Below are 18,249 nucleotides of genomic sequence, written 5' to 3'. Positions count from 1 at the left end.
TTTTTTGGTCCAGTTTCTTGTGGTGAAGAGGAGGAGACTTTTAAGTAGCTTTCGATACACAAGAACGCACTCTGTTTTTCACATAAGCACATATTGATCCTAGAATTGAATGTAACAGTAGCAAATATCAGAATTAAATTATTTCTCTAAAACAGTACAGAAAAAACTTTGATACAACTGTGATTTAAAAAATAAATAAAGTTATGTATACTTATTGAAAAAGTAACGATTTATTTTTGTATCCATTTAATTACTGATATACAGTAGGTATGATTTTTCTTTACAGGATCAGTTTGTTTGCTTGGCAAAGTAAATATGTATAAAATAATAGACTCACTTGAGAGCATGTGGGGGTGTGAATCTATAGCCTTTTAAATAAATAATAAAACAACTCAAAACTTATTTTCATAGTACAGAAACTTGAAATGTTATTGACTGAATTGTTAACTTTTGCCTGAACTACATTTGTTCACTCTGAGTTCAGAAGGTCATCATGGGTGAGGTTCCTTTAGGCTTTAGACTGGCCTAAACTGTGAACTGGAGAATCTCCTGCAGTTAGAATAAATATGTCAGTTTGCAAAAATGTTATATATTACTACTAGGTTGCATTTACAGTACTGTGCAAAAGTCTTAGGCACATAAGATGTTTCACAAAAACATTTGTCTTAAGATGGTTATTTATATCTTCAGCTTTAGTGTGTCAATAGATATTATAAATGTTAGACTACCAATTTATTTTTTGGCAAATAGAAAAGATTAGAATAGAAGAACAGAGATCCCTGCAACAGATGTCATGGCCCCCACAAAGGCCCCCAGATGCTTGGAACATCCTATCTGCCAACAACCAAGAAACACTATATCCAGGTGTACCTAGGAGAATTGGGGCTGTTTTAAAGGTAAAGGTGGTCACACCGAATATTGATTTAGCTTTTTTTATGGTTACTGGACTATTTATGACATGACACGAAGTGATAAATGTCATAAACTATTTAAAAACGATTTATTTAATTATTTCTTAAGACATCCTCACTATGAAAAATTTTTCACAAGTGCCTAAAATTTTGCACAGTACTATACCTCTAGCACCACGGAAAGAGTGCTGCACTAGCAACATTCAAGACTTGGGTTCCGGTCCCATGGGAATGTGGGCATTGGCAAACAATGATGAGTGTGATTTTATTTTTTTTATTGTACTAATGGTTAGGTTTAGGGTTAGGGGGTAGAACTGATAAACTATGCATTCCTGTCTGTGGACATTTCACCCGTAGAGTGGCGCTCACCACGCCCATACATTTTAGTAAGCACAGACAGATATCAGCAGCAAAATGTTTGACCTACTGTGTTCCTAGCAATTTGTATTTGACAAATATAAAATTACTTAAAATGAATGTCTTCTGACATTCTTCTGAAATGAATTCGCTTTCAATATTTTTGTGTCAAGGTGGAAAAACCATATTAAGGTGGTATAACCATCCTGAGATCCTGTGAAGAATGAAAATTCAAGTAAAAGTCTGAAACTATTGGGGAAAAACTTTAAATAAGTTAAAATACATTTAAATAATATATACACTGGTGGCCTAAAGTTTGGAATAATATAAAGATTTTGCTCTAATGGAACGAAATTGGTACTTTTAATTACCAAAGTGGCATTCAACTGATCACAATGTAAAGTCAGGAAATGAAAAATTACTATTAAAATTTGGAAAAAAATGTCAGAACTTCTTAAACTACTTCAAAGAGTTCTCATCAAAAAATCCTCCACGTGTTGCAATGACAGATTTGCAGATCCTTGTTATTCTGGCTGTCAGTTTGTTCAGATACTCCAGTGACATTTCACCCCACACTTCCAGTAGCACTTGCCATAGATGTGTCTGTCTTCTCAGGCACTTCTCACACACCTTACAGTCTAGCTGATCCCACAAAAGCTCAATGCGGTTAAGATCCATAACACTCTTTTCCAGTGATCTCTTGTCCAATGTCTGTGTTTCTTTGCCCACTCTAACCTTTTCTTTTTGTTTTTCTGTTTCAAAAGTGGCTTTTTCTTATTCTTCCCATAAGACCTGCACCCTGAGTCTTCGCTTTACTGTTGTACATGAAACTGGTGTTGAGCGGGTAGAATTCAATGAAGCTGTCAGCGGAGGACATGTGAGGCATCTATTTCTCAATCTAGAGACTCTGATGTACTTATCCTCTTGTTTAGCTATACATCTGGCCTTCCACATCTCTTTCTGTCCTTGTTAGAGCCAGTTGTCCTTTGTCATTGAAGACTCTAGTGGACACCTTTGTATGAAATATTCATTTTTTTGTCAAGTTCAAGCATTGTATAGCCTTCATTCCTCAAAACAATGATTTACTTTTTTTCAACTAAAATTGACCTTAAGACATGCCAGTCTATTGCATACAGTAGCAACTCAAAAACAAACACAAGCTTGTGGGACGGCTGTGGCTCAGATTGGAGAGCGGGTCGGCCACTAATCGCAGGGTTGGTGGTTCAATTCCTGGCCCACATGAGTTTCCTTGGGCAAGACAATGAACCCCAAGTTGCTCCCAATGGCAGACTAGCACCTTGCATGGCAGCTTTGCCATCATTGGTGTGTCAGAGTGTGTGTGAATGGGTGAATGAGTTACAGTGTAAAGCGCTTTGAATACTGCTAAGGTTAAAAAGTTCAGACCATTTACCAAAGATAATGTTGAGCTTCATTTAATGAACCGTGTAGCTTACAACTGTGTTTGATATAATGGCAAGTTATTTTCTAGTACCAAATCAGCAATTTATCATGATTTCTCAAGGATAAGGTGTTGGAGTGATGGCTGCTGGAAATGGGGCTTTTGTAGATTAGATCAAAAATAACTTTTTTCAAGTAGTAATTGTGCTGTTTTTTACATCAGAAATGTCCAGACTATACTTTGTGATCAGTTGAATACCACTTTAGTGAATTAAAGTACCAATTTCCCACCGAAACAGCAACATCTGTCCATTATTCCAACTTTTGGCTGCCAGTGTATGTTTTGTAAGTAAATACATTTAAATTTAATCAATCTTTAAAAAAACTTTTGAAAAACTTTTAGAAAAATCTAATTCAGAGTTGTATAATAGATGTGCACAAGGCACCCCACTTTATACACTTTAAAAAAAAATATATATGCTTAACACATGCTGTAACCTCTTAGACTCTGGTAGAAAACATAAATTTTATATGCTCTGCATCTCCGATTTCACGCCTGTTTGACTGAAGCCCTGTGGTTGTCTGTCTCTGTTTGACTTAGAGTAAACAATCACTTCATATTTGCAAAGACATTTAACTAAGTGTTTTTGACATTTCAATTGTAGAACAGTCAGCTCAAGCACTGTGACTTCTAGCAGAGGTTAGATTTTCTTCATTCGGTAGCCTTGCCTCATGTTATTGCCCCTAATGTGACTGAATGTTACTCAATATAAAGAGGCAACAGTAGACAATGAGCAAAGGGAAATTACATTCTTCTTAGGCTTCTTTGTTACCGATGGTGCCTGAGTGCAGATAATGATATTATTCTGTGGTATAATTTATGTTTTGTTGAGATGAAATATCAGAATTCAGGGCTCAGGACTTCAATATGTTTTGTTTATTTGTTCTTTATAAACAAAAGAAACTCCAATGAAAGTAATACAATATTTGCATCTGGATTAGGGACCCTGAGGGTCTCTTGTAATGCTATTCAAGGTCTCAAGATTTTCTAGAGTTTCTCTTTACAGATCAGAGAAAAAGATCAAATACTGTACAGTGTACAAATAAAGTAGTACATAGTAGAAATAAAGGCATCTCTGCATATTAGGCTTGGATGGGAGTTTTTTTTAGTATCGAAAAATTACACTTCACATTTAACTGTAATTGAGTCAATTATTAAAATATTTTTATTTTATGTTTCTTTAAGAGAACACATGAAAAGTGTTCTGATACTTCATAGACCAGGGCAATCTGACCTGTGTGTATATCTGTGATTCAGTATGAAGACAAAAGTCACTGCTTTTCATCTATTTCATCAAGCCAAATTGCAGAGAAGGGTAGTATCAGAGAGAGAGAGAGAACATTTGTGTGACTCAGAGAAGGCGGTAGACAGGTCTCTCCTTCTTACACACACACACACACACACAGACACACTACAACACTGCACCACCATCCTCTGTCCTCTGATTGAAACCATGGCAGATGGGGTGCAGCAAATTGGAAGGCAGAACGCTGCTGATCCAAAGCTTGCCTTTTCTCTCTCCGATAAAAATATTAATTTTCAGCTTGGGCTCAAGCCGCTGATCAGGGGCAAGTGTGTGCTGCTGTGATGATGAAGGTTTGAAGAGACTGGCAAAAGTTCATGTCTACATGAAGCCTCTCAGAATTCCTTACGGTATCTGTACCTCTGTTTAGAAAATGAGAAAACAGATAGTTATAAAGTAGACGTGAACGGTATTATTGTAGAGACACCAGGAGTGTTGTGCACTTTTAAACTGTGGGGGCACACAACCGCTCAGATATTGGAGCCAAAGGAATTTTGAATGCAACATCAAAAATGGTTATTGTAGGTTAAAACAGTTAATCTAAATTATATAAGATGATTTGGCAAAAAATCTCCCATTCATACTATTGGTCTAAATTTGGTCAGTCCAATTGAGTTGCACCTTCTGCCTATCTTTTGCTTTAAAGTGTCATGAAGCCCATCTAGTTCAGCACCAATAATTTTTTGGAAAACAAATTGCTTTCTGTAAGGCACATACAATGAAAGTAAATGGGTACAATAAACCAAAAATTAAATACACAATGTTTTTCAAAATGTAGCCACAATACAGAATCAGAATCAGAATGAGGTTTATTGCCAAGTATGCTTACACATACAAGGAATTTGAATTGAGCTTCCAGTGCACAAATAATACAACAAGACAGATATAATATATATATATATTTTTTAATAAAGAATAAAAATAAGTGAATAGAATATAAAGTTTTATTTAAAAATACACAATAAGGCTCAAAAATAAACGTATATACAAATGCAATCTGTTATATAAAGATAGTGCAAGGGAATGTAATGTGCAGAAGAGGTAGGATATGTTAAATAAATATAACTACCTAAGCTTGTTATTGCACATAATTATTGCTCAATAGGGCAGTTTTAACTGTTCATGAGATGGATGGCCTGAGGGAAAAAGCTGTTCCTGTGCCTGACAGTTCTGGTGCTCTGTAGCACCGGCCAGAAGGCAGGAGATAATGGGCTGGGTGAGTGTGGTCCAGAGTGATTTTCCCAGCCCTTTTCCTCACTCTGGATGTGTACAGTTATTGAAGTGTGGGAAAGGGAGAACAAATAATCCTCTCAGCAGTCTGAACTGTCATTTTGTAGTCTTCTGATGTCTGATTTTGTAGCTGAACCAAACCAGACAGTTATTGAAGTGCAGAGGACAGACTCAATGACTGATGAGTAGAACTGTATCAACAGCGCCTGTGGCAGGTTGAACTTCCTCAACTGGCAAAGGAAGTACAACCTCTGCTGGGCCTTAAGCAGAGGCCTTGATGAATTAGACTAAAGAGCAGCAACTTTTGTCTTCATGCTGGATCACAGATATACACACATCAGATTACCCTGGTGTAAGAAGTATCAGAACACTTCATGTGTTCGCTTAAAGAAACATAAAATAAAAATACTTTTAATAATTGACTCAATTACAGTTAAAGGTGAAGTGTAGTTTTTTTCAATACTAAAAAAATCCTATTCCAGCTTAATATGAAGAGATACCTTTTATTTCTACTTTATTTCTAATTAAGCTCATAAACAAGTGTCAAATTGTCAATAGACAGGGACCGGTCAATTTCAGCACCATCATTGATGGACAGCGAATCCAAACATCTATGCTTAGGCGCAGAAGATTGGCACACATCAGAATTTTCAGTCAAGTCCTGGAGGGTTTCAGAAGAATCAAACACACCTCTTAATTTACGCAACTGCGACCGCATATCTTTGTAAGCAGAACAAAATTCAGGAAACAAATCAACAGAATGTTGTGATTCAGTGAGTGGAATTTGAATGGGGATTTTTTTCTGCTTTGCAGTTGATGGAAACCATGTTATCAGAAACAAACGTATCGTGAACCAAATCAACTTCTCACCCTTTTGAAGTGAGAGGTTCATGCACAGAATCACACAAATCTCATCTTTCCAAGCTAGACTCTAGAAACTAACAAAACCAACATTCTTTAGTGACCGTCTATTGGGAGAAGAATTTTTCTTTTTCAGTTCTGGGCAAACAGCAATGAGATGACCTGAAGAATTTCTCAGCGAGTGGATGAAATTAAAATCTTTTTGTCGTTTTTTATTTTATAGAGCAAAGCAGAACAGTAATAATGCACAAACAAACATGGGATGTAACAAAATGCTATTCTTGTTGTTTTGCTTTTACTTTAAACCAACTGTTTCCAAAGTTATATTAATCAGTGTAATGATATCCATTTGTGAGAGTGAGTCCTTTTGGTCAGGTTCGGTCTTTTGCCAGGTTGGGTCAGGTCTCAGGGACTTGTTTACAGTCCAGGTTTCAGCTTCATCTTTATGCCTGTGTAGACTCGTACTAAGTGTATCACTGTGTTTACACAACGCCTTGCCACTTTTTCACCTCTTCTCTCTCATTCCTTTTCTCTCTATAAAGTTTACTTGAGTGAAAGTGATGGCAGTGACGATGAGCTCAGTGAATCCAGTATCGACAAAAAGACCTTCACGTCTGAGACCGATCAAAGAAGAGATTCCGGTAATTCACAACTCCTGGAAATGTATTGGCTCACTTGATTACTGAAACCCTCTTGATGTGTTCAAGTAATTTTTTTTTTATCCATTTGTGAGAAATACTAATCTTGATCTTGGTCAAAATTACTGTGGATTCTCCACAACAACGTATAAATGAATAAGAAAAAAATGAAAATATGATATTTGTTTATATGTATGCAATGTCAGGAAGTTTTAGGTGTTTACTAGGGCATTGGTTGGGTGTGGCTTGGTGGTTACAAGAGCATTGCTAAGTGGTTGTGACATCCTGATCTCTAGAAATGTGTGGGGACCTTTTCAGTGGAAGTGTAGAGGATTTTTTTCTTTTCTTTTGTCCACCAGGCAGATGTTTATATTAGGGCTGTCGATTTAACGCATTAATACAGTCCGATTCATTTGACAAAAAATAACACTTTAAAAAAATGAACGGCATTAATCGCATGCCCCCGGATCGTAATATGGAAGATTACTGACAAATGCAAGCTTGTAGTAACACCTGTTTACTCCAGAGGGCAGTAAGTGAAACTTCAGCTGTGTGGCAATGCACAAAAAAAACACCTTCATATAAAGAAAAATACCCTTGAGCAGCAGAATAACACAGACATGCGTTATGTTCTTGCGTTCCAAACACTTGATGGAGCGCAAATCCGAACTAAGAGATCTCAATATGTGTTCTAAGTATTAAACAAAATGTTACTTGACACAGTGACCTAAAATTGTTATGTTTATGACGCAAAGCATCCAAGACGCTACTCAAGCATGTCTGACGCAGCTGTTCATTGACAGGTCCTTAAACAAGCCCTCATAATATATCTCCAACTGACTGATAAATTCACTTGTGAAATGGATTGCTGTGAACTGTGTGCCAATGATTGACTTATGATCAATAATATGGTAGTAAACAATACATTGTATTATAAAGCTGCTTTATATATTGTCTTATTAATGATTGTAAAGGGATCAATGGAAAGGAGGAGGCGAGAACAGGCTTTTCAATATAAATAATAGTTTAATAGTAAACTTAAAAGAAGACAACACAAACACACATGACGGACATGTCCACTAACAATCTCTCTCTCCCGCACGGCCCTCTGCAGTCAGCCTTTAAACCTCACGGAGGCATAATTAGCCTAATACGGGACCGGGTGTGTAGGATCACGACCCGGCCCCGCCCTCCGCCCTGCCACATTACTCCCTCATTCTCTCAGGCTGAGTGAGGAGCCTCCGGCCTGAAGTACACCCCCCCCAACCTCTTTCCCTGGGGGAGGGCGCGCCTTCCGCGCTGTCTGCCGGCAGGTCAACCCCATCTACCTGGACGAGGGAGGGGACAAGGGGAGGGAAACAGAAATAATTAAAATGGGGGGTACTTCCTGTAACATTGTAGTACCCCCCAAAAAACTGTAAAATTTAAAAGAGGATAAAGGCCAACATAGAGCGACAGTGAGAGAGAGAGGAGAGAGAGATGAAAAAATAAAAACTCTTACTCGCCAGTTCTCCGATACGCCGCAGCTTGTTCCTCGGCCACTCCTCCACCATTTATCGGACGACAGCCGCGCCTCTCCGGGCGGATCCGAGGCAGTCCTCCAGCCCCTGGCGGACGGAACACCCCGGCACGTTCTCGGGGGAACAGAAGGGGTCTCCCCCGCACCTGGCAGCGGTCCTCTTGCTCCAGGCGGTCGCAAGTGAGCCCCTCCCCGCTCGCGGTCGGCGGTCTTAAACCCTGCCGTGTTTCAGCAGCCGGTAGGCAACTCCTGCGCCCCTGGCAGCGGCCCTGACTGCTCCAGGCGGTCGGCTAGGAGCCCCTTCTCCCATCGCGGCTGCTCCAACGGCTGATCCATTGGGGTGGACGGTAGTGGCGAGAACTCTACTACGGCGTATCCCTCCTCCTTCCCGGGCTTCGGCACCAGTGTAAAGGGATCAATGGAAAGGAGGAGGCGAGAACAGGCTTTTCAATATAAATAATAGTTTAATAGTAAACTTAAAAGAAGACAACACAAACACACATGACGGACATGTCCACTAACAATCTCTCTCTCCCTCACGGCCCTCTGCAGTCAGCCTTTAAACCTCACGGAGGCATAATTAGCCTAATACGGGACCGGGTGTGTAGGATCATGACCCGGCCCCGCCCTCCGCCCTGCCACAATGATTAACACTTCTGCCACAAGAATGTAATGCATTTTAATTATCTGAATATTTATTTATACATATATATATATCATTTTTTAATATTTAAAGATAACAATGTATCATTATTTCATCATATTGAATTATATTTATATGAGTGGCTTTCTCAGCAAATATTTGTATCTGCAATTAATCGCTTAATTAATATGAACACCATGTAATTAATTTTTAATCGATTGACAGCCCTAGTTTATATACTAAATTAACAATGTTTTTGAATAAAAAATCCTGATTCTGTTTTTGTATCCTTTTTTTTTTATACACAAATTAATGGTTTACTGCATATTAAGTAATAAAAAAATATATTTTCATGTAAGTATTTTTAAATGATGGTAGTATTTGTTACACTGCCTTTAATTTATGCTGATTTTAGTAGAAATAAAAAATAATTGTGTCCGGATAGGATGATTTATTTCCTTTATATTTTTATGAGAACCATTATTTAGCATAACAAAATGAAAAGTAAAACATCTAGATGCATTACAGAAATGAGAATTAGGAGCAGGGGAAATTAGTTGTTGTTAGGAAAATGATGCAAAAAATATTTATATTAATGGTTCTACACACAGACTTCATTTACTTTCTTGTACAATTATTATACAATAACAAATTACAAAACTTCTTAATGTTTTCTTTTGAGTTTGAGCTGAAATGTGACCCAGTCATGTTCTTTGATGTGAATCACACAAGTTTATTTTTATATTCAATATTTTACACTCAGAATCAAGTGGAAGCCAAGTGCAGACACCCTTGCGGTCCAGCATAACCATTCCAACCCTCACCAGCTTTGGCATGGAAAGCCATTCCAGCTTGGCCAGCGATCGAAGCAGCAGCATCCACACGACTCTGGAGGATGAGGTCATGGACCATAGCCGACCCTTAAGTGAGTGCCCACACACACACACACAAAACGTGTCTTCTCTGGGGCCATTTGAAACAGACAGCTGTACACTAAATATGTGGTGGAAAAGAGAGTCCTGAATCAGTCTTTCTCATCGGAGCAAGCCATGCAATACTTCTCTTCTCTTTTTTTACTGTTGCATACTTGCCGTTTAGACCTCTAGTCTAAGTTGGAGACTTCGCACAACTTATCTGGCATGTTTGTGCTATGTACATAAATCATACCTCAAATCTTGTGGCTTGTTGAGAACATGTATTCTATTACTGTTCTAAGTGATCAGAATTAGATTTTGCCTGTCAGATGATAAACCTGCTGACAAAATCACTTACATTGAAGGAGTGACCTGAGACAAATCTAGGGATCTAAATATCATGGAGGCATGAAGTAAGCATCCACCTAATAACCACCCATAACACCCTAGCAACCGCCTAGCTACCACCGAGAACACCCAAGCAGCCACATGCAGTAACAAGCCATTAGTACATTTACATTTATTCATTTGGCAGACACTTTTATCCAAAGAGGAAAACATAAGTGAATCATCTTAAGGAGACAGTGGTTTGAAAATTGCCATACTACAAAGTTTCACTAGCATCAGAATAGTATTCAAAACAGATTACTACATTTAAAAAATAAATAAAACAAATTTGTGACTGGTTAAGTGCTCATGGAAAAGATGTGTTTTAAGTCATTTTTTGAAGACAGAGAGTGAGTCAGCTTCACGAATGGAGCTGGGAAGGTCATTCCACCAACGTGGTATGATGAAAGTGAAAGTCCGGGAAAGTGTTTTGGTGCCTCTTTGTGATGGTACAACAAGGCAACATTCCTTAGCCAACTACAGGCTTCTGGTGGGCATGTAGCTTCGCAGAAATGATTTTATGTATGCTGGAGCAGACCCAGTGACTGTTTTGTATGCCAGCATCAGAGCCTTAAATTTCATGCGTGCATCAACCGGCAGCCAGTGGAGAGAGACTAAGAGTGGTGTAGCATGTGCTCTCTTTGGTTTATTAAATTCCAGATATGCTGCTGCATTCTGGATCATTTGCTGAGGTCTAATTGCACATGCAGGGAGGCCTGCAATGAGAGCTTTACAGTAGTTCAGTCTAGTTATTACAAGTTACTGAACAAGCAGGTCTTATCTTTCTGATATTGTAGAGAGTAAATCTACATGATCTTTGAGATGTGGTCTGCTGAGGGTGGACTGTGTGGCAAAGGCTGGAATGAAGTCAGCTTCGTTCACAGCAGACTGGCAGTTCCAGAGTCCCACTGAGAACGTTGTGTGGGTTCCTTTTGGTATTGCATCTATATCTTGTAAATGGTCTGTAACAGATAACAGGGATGTGCTAGAAGGCATGTGTTATTCATGAAGTAGAAATATCAGTAACCACATAGCAGCACTCACAACACTCAAAATGACTCAAAAGTTAGTTTACAGGGATAATGTCACACAAACATGAATGTTGCTCTGACACATACATTCTCTGCTTATCTGCTGTCATCTCTGCTTTGCTTCATGGAAATACAGTAGTTTAGGTATTGATATAGTCCAACATATAATTTTTTTTTGTTCCAACTTTGCTGTTGTGCTAACTACACAAAATAGAGTTGTAATCTTTAGATAATGACAATGGTCAGACCTTTGACTTAAAAAATATATGATACAGCCATAATACCTTATTACCTATAATACAATTTAATAATTGAAACACTGGAGTGAACTTATGCTGTGGGTGTCACGTGTAGGATCTGAAAATGTATAAACAATAGCTTGACTTGCTTGAAATGGGGAAAACACAACAATATATTACTACTGTAATGTTTACTGTAATTAAATAATAATAATGTTTTGAAGCAATGTCTGACATCTGTGATGTTCTGTTGTGCAGCACTTCATACAAATATGTATGTAGTGTTCTTTTGGATTGTGCTGTAAGAATTTTCATAAAAGCACTTGATAAAACATAATGCAATGTTCTGTTGAAAAGATTAATTAAAATAATACTACTTTCGTTTGATTAAAGTTTTAATGATTCATTTGTTTAGACACCATTTTGGTAATGAAATTTTAATTCAACTCTCGTGTATGGAATAAAAAAAAATGTATCATCCAATAACCATAATATACACCATGACATCTTGTGTGTTTTTGCCTAAATACTGTACCTGTTGGGCACTTAAAATGTCCTGGAAAATTCTGCCTTGAAAACAGTGGGAACCCTGAGTTTTGCGTAGGCAGACACCACTCATATTTTCTTCAGAAAATGGACACATTTAGATTTATATGTTGCTTATACTCCTAAATCTATCATGTGATGTGAGATGTGACAAACTGTATCATTGTTGTGCTTGTTTTTGCATATTTAACATTTAAAGAAAAAGTTTTTCCTAAACTGTACCTTGCACATGTACAAAATGTTCCAGGAACCTTATTCCTCTAGTTTGCTTATAGATCTGTGTTCTGTTCAGTGTGTTCATGTAATCTTTTGTTTTCCGAGAACAAATTGCCTTGGCAGCCTCTCATCATGAGCTGCTTTCAATGTTCCCCTGTATCTCTCTGTTCCCTGCTTAAGGAACTTGGCTCCCCACTTTCACTTTGAGAAAAAACAAATAGCCCTCATTTTACCAATGATAGTTTTCAACTTGCTTGAGCACTCTTCTGCTCATTTTCACAGATAAGGACTCTCCCCTGTGTAGCCTCTCCACATGCTTCTGCCAGCAAGAATGCGTGTGTTAAAAACGTTTAATGCACAGGTAGGTCCAATCAGTTTAATTACCATTCAGTAATAATGTGCCTACTCTTCTGTCCTCCTCAATGAGACACTGTGAGAGTTTTATGCCTCTGTTAAAACTACCTCTGGATGCCTATATAGTGTAGCAAGTCTAATGAGTCTCAGAGAGGAAAGCAAATGAGGAGCAGGTGAAACTAATTAACATAACAAGGACTAAATGAGGGAGAGTAATGAGGGAACAAGGAGGTGGAGTTGGGGAATTACATGGCAAGACAAACACAAAGCCATATGCTAACATTCAAAACCAAACTGACATGAGTGAACATGGCGATGAAGAATAAAACACAGCTCAGAAAGATGAGACATGGAGCATGAGTGTCCGGATCTCAACTCAGAACACAAACCAAACTAGGCTGAAGAGTCAGGACCCAGACACCATGCTCCGAACATGAAAACACAAACACAGAACATGGATGTCAAGATCCTGTCACCACACAATAAACATGAGAGTGGTGGTAGAGTAGTGGGCTAAAGAACATAACTGGTAATCAGAAGGTTGCTGGTTCGATACCCACAGCCACCACCATTGTGTCCTTGAGCAAGGCACTTAACTCCAGGTTGCTCCGGGGGGTTTGTCCCTGTAATAAGGGCTCTGTAAGTCCCTTTGGATAAAAGCGTCTACCAAATACATAAATGTAAATGTAAACATGACCAAAGTGACAGGATCCTGACAGAAGCACTCTGGCTGAAGGCAGTCTGTTTCATAAAATGCAGCCATTTGCAGTTTTGTAATTGCAAAATGCCACATCGTGATTTCATTCTTATTTCAATCTATTATACAGCCTTAATGGATGTCATACAGATGTCTCAGTGGTCAAATTCTGCAGGTTTAGAGTGTTTTGGATGTGTATACTCTAATCGTGTATGGGCCACTTTCACAGCTGTTATTTCTGTAACAAAGAGATGCTACATCGGTAACGATGTTTTTTTCCTCATTAATGTAGAATGACAAAGAATAGTAATAAAAATAAAATGATTGCACTGCATAAATCAATGACCGCTTTATGAAATCAATGCTGGCAAGCAGCCATAGTATAATCCAGTTGGTTCTTCACCTCCACGTCGTGCATTAAAATAGTTTGAATGTGCAGGTAGCCATGGATTATCCCTTGCGAATACAACATCACTATGAAAGAAAACACCATTCAATAGCCAGATACTGGATAAAGTTTCCAAGTGACCCAAAAGGTCTCGTTTATTTACAGTGAAGGCACTTTGAGTGTGCAGTAGACTCCCTGTTCCGTGTATGTGAAATTACATTAAGGTAATGAAAATGTTGCTTTGATAGACACGCAGCATTTATAATACAGTCTGGCCTTTGTCATTAATCACCTCATATAATGTGCAGAAGAACAGTCACCAGGCGCACTACATTCATTTTCACACTCACTTTCTGTTTCTTGCAAGTTAGTGTTTAATTATAGCCATGAAGGACATTTCTGTGGCTGTGTGGAAAGAGTTGAGAGTCGCTAATAGACATTGTCCAATCCAAGATCAGTATATTGTCTTTTTGTTTTAATTATTTTATTTAATTTTTTTCATTGAAGGAAAACCATGTATAATACCTCAAGATAACAGATCACAACAGGTGTTATGTACTCCAAAAAAAAAGTATTTTTTTTATTTAGTATCTTTGTCTTGTTTTCTATTAAAATTTACTTGAGAAGCGAAATTACATACGAAATTGACATAAAATGTCTTGTTTTCAAAGGTATCGAACAACATTGTATATGGGTTATGATTAAAACAAGAAACTCCATTGGCAAATAATGTTTTTAAGCAAACACTTTGCTACATTTCGTAAAATTTCTCTAAAAAAATATTGAGCTTAGGTCTATCTCAGAGACAGGTGCATTTCTGTGATATTTGTCCAGTAGTTGGGGCATTTTACATGTGATATGCCAATATAATTGCAAACGGCACATTTAAAATGTTGTTAATCTGAAATGAATAGTTTTTTCCATAGAACAGCACCACGATGCTTCTCTTTTTGTATCACACTCTTTCTCTGTGTTTGTGGCTCTCCAAATAGAGGTAGGGATTTTGATTCAATGTTCATTTTGATTTCATTCACTGATTCGTTCAGGCACTCATGAAGATGTTATATTAATGACAGTAGGTAGCGACAAATGAGCGTTATCAATGTCATGAGTAATCCATTCATCACCAAAACAATGGAAGTGAACAAGAAAAATGTGTGTACTTAAAAGATTAAAATAAAAACACTGATTCATTCATGAACGAAACACAGCTTGTTCATATCTAGTGTGTATGAGTAGTGCAAAGAGTATTTGAGTGTTTGATGCTTTGGCTTCTTTTGAAACTATTTTCACTGACGGAGAAGAAATTAACAAACTAACTGTCCAATTTCTGTCTTAGATGTAAGTTATTAAAAATGATTTACTTGTTTGTTAACCCGTTGTATAAAAGCAATGTAACACTCATAATTATGCTGTTGTTTCGTATATCAGCATGGCTGTGATTCACTGCTGTAGAGAACCTTAGATCTCATGATCTGTAGGTATGACCTGATTTGTATCCAAATTGATAAATGTTTGTCTCATCTTGCAAATAACCATACTTTCATACAAGTTACCCAGCTCCTTTGCCTACATCTCAAATGTGGAGAGCTAATTTTAAACTTATGTCCTTGCGCTATACGGAGGGATTTATTATAATCAGGAATGACGATATATGAATGATTATAATATAGTGACGATAGACGCAGTTATGCTATATTGTTTGGATTGTTGACACAATTAAAATTGTGACACAATGTAAATGCCTTGCTCATTTTATAATGTTGGAAAAACATGTTTACTGCTTACTACAAACAGACCCCAGTATTTTATAAGATCTAACATGGCTTTTTTTTTTATATATAGTTTATGAAAAATCTAAAATGTCAAATGTTTAAAAGTGGCTCATAATTGGATGACAGATTCTGCTGTTCTTCTGTGACATGAGCTGCATTCACAGAGGAATCACATTCTAATAGAGAAAGTGAGATGACAGAAAATGACCTGTGCCCCCATCTCTCTCAGTTCACTAGCTCTCTGCTGCTGCTAATGCGCTGTGTGTTCAGTATATTTTACAGTTTGATGACTTGTTTTGTCTAGCTTATCTCGACTATCATCATCATTGTCACTGATTAATATAGATATAAATCCTGGACAAAGGGGCATAACATTTAAAAGAACAGATTACTGCTAAAATAGTTTGAATTGGTTTCTTTTTCGGTGGGTAAATTGCATTTCTCAGAATAGCCGTGAAATATCTTCTGATTGATACAACATAATAAATGGACATTTGCAAAAGGAGCTACTTGGACTGTCTTGGTCTACTGAAAAATAAATGTTAATATCAGTTCAAGCATTCAAGTGAATCCAATGACATGTTTTAAATGCTAATATAATACCCACAATAGACATGCTCTTCAAGAGATTCTGTTGTTTACTTGAGATTGAAGACTCTTTTTCCCCTTTGTCAAGTCACCGAGCCACACCAGTTAAATTTACATTTGTACAGAAAAAGTACATTTATTAAATCTTTTAGATATCAGAGAGAAAGCAACATTTCAATTAAAAGTGTGGTGTCATACAATGGTTTCAGATCATCCTCGTCTCTCTCGGTCTCACTCGGTCTTTCTCTGAATACCATATTACATATACATACCATATATGTGGCCATATTTAATCCGTCCATAGAAAAAAAAATGACATAGTGCTTCGGCTCTGCTCCCCTGCGTGGATAAATGTGTTTCAAGGCACCGGTGTACACATGAATACAGGTCATCTTATCAGAGCGAATGGACAAATAAATAATGAAAGAAAGGAAAAGGCGGATATCCGAAAACATGTCATTTGAGCAGGTTAGTGTCATATCTTATGCTGTTGTTTTGACTTATTTGAAACATGGATGTTTTGAAATAAATGACATTACAAAAGTTAGGCAAAGTTCGTTAACATTAGACATAACGATCGCTAGCACTGATTACAGTATAATTATTGTATATACAGACATGTGTGTGTAATTACACAACTATACATAAACCATATCAATAAAATATTGATTACCTTAGAACTCAAAATATTGTTACCTTGGAACTCAAACGTGTTAATATGTGGTTCAAACAAAACAAATTATCACTAAATTTGAGTAAAAGTAAAATGATGATATTTGGCAACAGTAACACCAATGCTCAGGAAGCAATCCAGATAGAGGGTGTTGTTATAGAGCGGGTGCATGAAATCAAATTTCTTGGAGTTATTATACATGATAGAATTACTTGGAACTCTCACATTAAATATACCATCACTAAAATATCAAGAAGCGTTTCTGTAATTGCTAAAGTAAAGCATATTTTAAATAGTAAAGCACTGCATACTTTATATTGTTCTTTGATCTTGCCTTATTTATATTATTGTTCTATGATATGGGGTAGCACTTATAAAAGTACATTAAGACCAATAGTAATGTTGCAAAAAGAGTTATTCGACTAATTCATAAAGTAGGGTTTTTGGACCACACAAACTCACTATTTTTAAAATCAAAGATCATGAAGTTTTATGACATTGTTGAGTTCCAATCAGTACAGATTCTATACAAAGCAAGGCACAAATTGTTACCAAGCAAAATACAAAAAAGGTTTCAAGAACATACTGGTTGTTATGAATTACGTGATGATTTAAACTTTAGGACGCAGAAACACAGTACAACTTTGAAAAGTTTTAGCCTTACAGTCAGTGGGGTACAATTATGGAATAATTTGGAGATAGTGATAAAACGAAGTTCAAACATCAATCTTTTTAAATACAAATATAAACAAAAGATCTTTGAAAAGTATAGAGAAGAAGAAATGTTTTGTCATTAGGGATACTTTTACTATGACCAGATACTTGTTGTCTCTTTGTTGTTGTTTTGTTGTCTTGTACTTTGTTTCCTTGAACCATTGTGAAATGAGAATTTTTCTTGTATAAAATTTGGGGGGGGGCGCTTATAAGCTCTTTTGCTTCAGCTCTCTCCTTTTGAGCAGAATGGTTACTGTTCAAATAAAAAAAAAATAAAAAAAAAAAATAAATATCTTACCTCTTGAGTAAGTAAAAAGCCATCTTTGGGTCGCTTTTAAATCCTTGCAGATCTCAGAGTTGTCGCCACCTCTGAAAAGCCAAGCCGATGTTGGTTCGGGTTTTATCATGGACTCTGTCGCTTTTACTTTTTGCTTGTAGATTCTGCTCTGTTTGGGGTTTCTTTGTTTCTACAAAGTGATTCCTTGGATGCTTGCCATTTTGAATGATCCATGGTCAATTGTTCTCATCGTTGTGACAACAAAGTTTCAGCTTCAGCTACTCCCACGTGCATGCTACAGAAGTCTTATTTTCTCTGTGTATGGATATGACGGGTGAATGACATAAGTATGCAATTTCCTGCAAAATCCGTCCTGACAGCTCTAAAATATTTATAATATGATAACATTATTATAGGTGTAGTACATAGTGTAGCTTTAACTACAGTAACCATAGTATCCCCATGGTAGTATGTAGTAAAATCATGGTTTTTGCATTAACAACATGTTACTGTAGTATTGCATTAAACT

The 18,249-nt window shown here is 37.1% G+C and overlaps 1 protein-coding gene across 3 annotated transcripts in view; it reads left to right on the top strand.

Annotated features, from left to right (window-relative positions):
* The window catches only part of LOC127636418 (double C2-like domain-containing protein beta), a 286,639-nt gene that overhangs the window by 63,082 nt on the left and 205,308 nt on the right, over nucleotides 1–18,249 (top strand). For all 3 annotated transcript variants that reach the window (XM_052116897.1, XM_052116905.1, XM_052116888.1), the window contains exons 7-8: nucleotides 6,664–6,762; nucleotides 9,685–9,846. In XM_052116897.1, coding sequence (XP_051972857.1) covers nucleotides 6,664–6,762; nucleotides 9,685–9,846 — 261 coding nt within the window. The remainder of the gene's footprint in view (nucleotides 1–6,663; nucleotides 6,763–9,684; nucleotides 9,847–18,249) is intronic.

The sequence above is a fragment of the Xyrauchen texanus genome, chromosome 4, assembly GCF_025860055.1.
Source record: "Xyrauchen texanus isolate HMW12.3.18 chromosome 4, RBS_HiC_50CHRs, whole genome shotgun sequence".
In the NCBI taxonomy this organism is placed as follows: domain Eukaryota; kingdom Metazoa; phylum Chordata; class Actinopteri; order Cypriniformes; family Catostomidae; genus Xyrauchen; species Xyrauchen texanus.
Note: the sequence above shows the minus strand (reverse complement) of the source record. Positions and strands in the feature narration are given on the sequence as shown.